The sequence below is a fragment of the Capra hircus genome, chromosome 18, assembly GCF_001704415.2.
Source record: "Capra hircus breed San Clemente chromosome 18, ASM170441v1, whole genome shotgun sequence".
NCBI lineage: Eukaryota > Metazoa > Chordata > Mammalia > Artiodactyla > Bovidae > Capra > Capra hircus.
The window spans coordinates 46,939,656-46,945,387 of record NC_030825.1 but is presented as its reverse complement, the minus strand read 5'-3'; the positions used below and the strand labels follow the sequence as shown (position 1 = coordinate 46,945,387).

Sequence of the window (5,732 nt, the reverse complement as noted above, 5' to 3'; positions counted from 1 at the left end):
TGGAGTGGGGAAGGGAGAGAGGATACAGGGCAAGTGCAGGGTGACGAGATGTGACTTCTTGGGAGGAAAACTTTGGACGAAAGGAAAACGCCGCAGGTTTCTAAGCAGAAGGATAACATGTTTAAAGCCTCTGAGATACACTGATAACTTTGAACTGGGACTCACCCCGTCTTCTTTCTGAATCTAATCTCTATTCATTGGTCTAGGAAGGAATCCATCCATACTTATTCTGCTTACACTCTGATGACATCTTTATCTTAACAGATTTCTGTGGTTTCAGAGGCAGCACCCTCCCACTACCACAGAGTCTAATTCTCCATTCCATTTTTGCCCTCTTTGTGCTCGCAGAAATGTCACAAAAATTGTGGGCACTCTCTTCAGGGTTTTATAATCTTTATTTTCATTCATTTTTTTTTCTGGCCACACCTTGTGGCATGGAGAATCTTGGTTTCAGGATCCTAGATTCCTGACCAGGGATTGAACCTGTGCCCCCTGAAGTGGAAGCACGGAATCTTCACCATTGGACCACCAGGAAAGTCTCTAATCTTTATTTTTAATCTGCCAGACCAGATTGTCTTTTCCTGTGCTAGCGAGAGTTGAGCTCTCACTGATGGGTACCAAGCTGGGTTCTGACCTGCAGGAAGCACCATGGAGGGAGAATACCTACCCAGACGTCAGGTGGCTCCCCGTTTATTGGGGGAGACAGGTACACACACAAAGACAGGATCATACTTACAAAGCAGCAGGTTAGCTGGATATTGTCCACACCTCAGTCATTAGAGGTCTAAATCCCCGTCCTCCCTCCTAGTCCCCTTGGTTCAGAGCCTTCCCACATTTTTGACCTCGTTTAGTATTTCTCTTCCATCTTTTCCACGGGCTTCTTTTCAGCACCACCAACTAGACCAGCGTGTAGGTGTTGTTGCAAAGCTGGTAGCAAGATTGCCTTAGCTTCAGCTACTAACCACCTCACAAGGACTGCTGGAATCTGCATTAGCTATATTGCTTCAGAAACTCTGGTCTGATAGTGTGCTTCTGTGCCCAACTGTTTCTTCTTTAGTCCTGGAGCTATGCTCCTTTGGGAAGGAAATTCAGTCAGGAAGGGATATGGAGCTGGTGAGAGAGATTTTTACAGTCCCCAGGAGTGGATTGGGTCTGGGCAGGGGGAAATCCCTGAATCAGGGCCAGGAACTCGTATTCGCCCTCTCCAAGCCTGCTCAACTCCTACAAAACTCAGAGTTCCTCCGAAGGTCCAGGAACATCCCTAGTCCATGGTGAAGTCCGAACTCGGCGCTCCCTCTGCTTGACTCACGCCTGGGTCCTCATTCGTGGCCTCCGCTGTTTCTTTGCATCTGCGTCCCAAAAGAGAGGAGCCCCGATGGTGCAGCGCCTGCAGCCCTTTCCCAAAGGACCTGCGTACAACTGAGGAAGAGAAATAGAAAAGCAAGGGGTCCAGACTGGCATTGAGGCTACCAAATACGACAGCTTCCCTCCGCCACTTGGGGCTTGCTTTCATGTGGAACCCCACCAGGTGGGATATGTTATAGGGCCCAAAGCACAGCAGGAAATTAAGGAGTGACACGATGGCCAGCCCCATGGCTCGGCGCCTCTTCTGAGCCCCCATATGGGGCTGGGTGAGCATGATCCACACAAAGCGCCAGTAGCAAAAGGTGGTGACCACCATGGGGAAAAAGAAGAGGAGGAGGCACAGCTCCAGCCGAATGGGCAGCAATATCCTCAGCTGCTCTTGGCTGAAGTTCTCGTAGCAGGAGGTCTCATTCTCCTTTGGGACCCTCTGGGTGGAATTCAGGTACTGAACAATGATCACCACGGTGCCGTGACCAAAGGACATGACCCAGGCGATCAGAGCAGCGATCACTCCGTACACAGGCCGGCGGGACAGCTTGTACTGCACGGGGAAAGCCACTCCTAGGTAGCGCTCGATGCTGATGCCCGCCAGTAGCCACGTGCTGCAGTAGATGCTGCTGTAGAAGCCGAAACCCATGAGGGCGCAGGCTAGATCAGACAGCTCCCAGCGGAAGTCAGACGTGGCTTCGATGATCTTGAAGGGCAGCAGCAGCAGCAGCAGGAGGTCGGCCAGTGTCAGGTTGAGCAGGAGGATGTGGACGGGTGCGGGGTGGGGCTGGCGCACCCGTCCCAGGAAGGCTCGCAGCGCCAGGAGGTTGGCAGGGAGACCGGTGAGCAAGATAATAATGTAGGCCGCGAGGATCAAGGAGCTGTCCAAGTTTGGCATGGCTGTCCTGGAAGAGGATGAAAAAGGGTAGGGGGCAAGGTCAGGTGAACCAGCTCACAGACTGCAGACCCTAGTCTGGTTCAGTCTGTGGACATCTTCCCGGGCATGCTCCCTTTCCCAGGCCAGGGCTCTCTGCCCCCACCACTGCTTGTTCACACCACCTGCCAGAACTGCCCAGAGCAATTATTGACTTTGCTTGGGGCGGGATATTAAGCAGTAGTTACTACGTTTGCCATCGTGTGTCTCTGGGGGAGACCAACCCTTGGCTGCCCAAGGGAATTCCCCCTGTGGTTCTCCCAGCCTCTCTCCTCCTCTCCTCCTGGACACAGGAAGTTACTGTGAGCAGTCTGTAACCTTCCTCAAGTCCTTTCCCCAGTCAGAGACCTGCAGAGAGAAAAGGCAAGCCTCACCCCAGCAAGGAGGGTATTGGAAGACTTCTCTCAGGAGAACTCGGGCTCTGAAAACCCAGGCCCCGCAACCTAGGGCTGATTCCTCCTCAGGACCCTGCTACTGGCCCAGGAAGCAGGTGCCCAGCCCCCCATCCATCCGCTTACCTGTTTTCCTCTCCTTTTGCAGAACACAAATTCTTCTCCACCTCTCCCTCCCCAGTCCAATACAGACTCGGACTGGGGGACTAGATTGCAAAGAGGAAGCTGGAGGAGTGTGGGGAGGGGGCGCGGGGAGGAGGGGTGAGCCCACAATATCCTATGGGGCTTGTCCCCCGAGAGACTCCAGAGAATATTCAGAAAAGCACACGGGCTGTCACTGGTCCTGAGCTGGGTGTTTTGACAACAAACAGAGCGACTCTTCTTAACGGGGTGACAGTTTCCGTTTGGTTTGTCAGCCTCACTGGCCGCACGCTGTCTGGCCCCTCCATCCTCTCTCCAAGGTTAGTGTCTGCTCCGCAATTTCTTGCCCTCATTGGCTGCTGTTTCTGGGTTTGATCCTCTCACAGTCAGTTTCCTCCAGCCACCCTCAACGCTTTCCTGATCCTGGCATCACTTCCCAGAGTGCAAGCATTAAGCAAGCTGCCTTGCCTTGTCTTCCTTCGGGATAAATGGCTTCTTGGGATTAGTCTTGAAGGAGAGTCTGAAAGCTTCTGGGAAAGAGGAACAGAGCATTAGCCACGGCTACCGCCCATTTCACACAGCAAAAAGTGGTAAGAAACTTGGCTGGTAGAAAGCTTTTGTATCAGCAATGGTCATGTGACCAAAGAGGGGAAGCTCAGTAATTGAGTGCTGTCTCCTCTTGAACCCAAAGGAAAGGATGTGAGCATCTTTATTCCCCACCACTCGCCCAGAGATCCTCACTCTGATTTCCAAACCCAGATTTTCTGTCCTTAGTTCCTGAATTTTTTTTCAATCCCAGGCATTTCCCTCTCCCCCCATTTCCCAAGTCAGATTATTTCATTGTCTTCTCTTTTCTAGGCGATTTCTTCTGTAATTCTGCTCAGTCTCCAAAAAGAGTTTTATACTTCCTTTTCTTCTCTTTCTGAAGTTTCCTGCGCAACAAGTCTCTTTAGCCTGCCCGGTTGAAACTGATCACTTTCTCCTGGGCTATGTCAGTGTGAGATTTAAAATCACGTGGTGAAGTGAAGTGAAATGCACTCAGTCATGTCTCGACTCTTTGCGACTCCATGGACTATAGTCTGCCAGGCTCCTCTGTCCATGGAATTCTTCAGGCCAGAATATGGCAGTGGGTTGCCATTTCCTTCTCCAGCGGATCTTTCCAACCCAGGGATCGAACCCAGGTCTCCCACATTGCAGGCAGATTCTTTACAAGCTGAGCCACCAGGCAAGCCCCAAATCAAGATTTGGGCGCAAATCCAAGTCCCTTCGTTGTGACCTTGAGGCAGATCAATTTTCTGAACTTTAGTGTCCTTGACAGTCAAGCGAGGACGGGAATACTTACATCCCAGGACTTCTGTGAGGGGTCCCCAAGGCAGCGTAGATAAGGGATTCAAGCCAGTGCTTTACATGTAATGGATGCCCGTAAGAGGACGTGGTCCCTCCTCCCAAGCCAGTTGGACAGCTTCCTAGAGAGTGAGCCACCTGGTAGGCTATCTGGAGGCTGAGGGCACAGACGTGCCATCTGACTTGGGAAAGTGGCAGGAATTCAGGGAACCCTGTGCGCCTGCACGGCCCTTCCTTGGGGAGTGGTGTTCAGGCTACAATCCCCTCCCCTGTGTAGTTCCTATTCCTGTGGGCTGACCCAACCTCCTAGGGTTCCTTTCTCACTATTTCTCCCTCTCTGACTTATTCAGCTCTGGCTTGGAATCTCCTCAAAGCCCTTCTGAAACACACAGCTGAGGAAACAAAGATAATCAGAATGTGTTTTCTCTTGACCCAGGTAACAGGTCTCTGGTTTCCCATCTGTGGTCTTATCCCTGCTCACAGACTCTCTGTTCTTTCCTTTGGGCTTGCAGTTACTCCTTATTTAGTCATTAGTTTTGTGGCTTAGAACTCCAGGGTCCAGGTATTTTTAAAAAAATTTTATTAATCTTTTTAAGTTGAAGTATAATTATCATTGACAAAGCAAGAAAGAAAAGCTACCTCTGCTTTACTGGTTACACCAAAGCCTCTGACTGTGTGGATCACAGCAAACTGTGGAAAATTCTTCAAGAGATGGGAATACCAGGCCACCTGACCTGCCTCTTGAGAAACCTATATGCAGGTCAGGAAGCAACAGTTAGAACTGGACATGGAACAACAGACTGGTTCCAAATCAGGAAAGGAGAACGTCAAGGCTCTATGTTGTCACCCTGCTTATTTAACTTATATGCAGAATACATCATGTGAAATGCCAGGCTGGATGAAGCACAAGCTGGAATCAAGATTTCCGGAAGAAATATCAATAACCTCAGATACACAGATGACACCACCCTTATGGCAGAAAGTGAAGAGGAACTAAAAAGCCTCTTAATGAAAGTGAAAGAGGAGAGTAAAAAAGTTAACTTAAAACTCAACATTCAGAAAACTAAGATCCCGGCATCCGGTCCCATCACTTCATGGCAAATAGATGGAGAAACAATAGAAACAGTGAGATACTTTATTTTTCTGGGCTCCAAAGTCACTGCAGATGGTGCTTGCAGCCATGAGATTAAAAGACGCTTGCTCCTTGGAAGAAAAGCCATGACCAACCTAGATAGCATATTAAAAAGCAGATATGTTACTTAGCCAACAAAGGTCTGTCTAGTCAAAGCTATGGTTTTTCTAGCAGTCATGTATGGATGTGAGAGATAGACCATAAAGCAAGCTGAGTGCCAAAGAATTGATGCTTTTGAACTGTGGTGTTGGAGAAGACTCTTGAGAGTCCCTTGGACAGCAAGGAGATCCAACCAGTCACCCCTAAAGGAAATCAGTCCTGAATATTCATTGGAAGGACTGATGCTGAAGCTGAAACTCTAATACTTTGGCCACCTGATGTGAAGAACTGACTTGAAAAGACCCTGATGCTGCAAAAGATTGAAGGCAGGAGGAGA

General features: G+C 49.8%; 1 protein-coding gene across 1 annotated transcript; it reads right to left on the bottom strand.

Moving 5' to 3' along the window:
- FFAR2 (free fatty acid receptor 2) lies at positions 1,250-2,253 on the bottom strand. Its single transcript, NM_001285655.1, is given in 1 exon segment — positions 1,250-2,253. A coding segment is annotated over 1 exon segment (990 nt). The 5' UTR covers positions 2,252-2,253; the 3' UTR covers positions 1,250-1,261.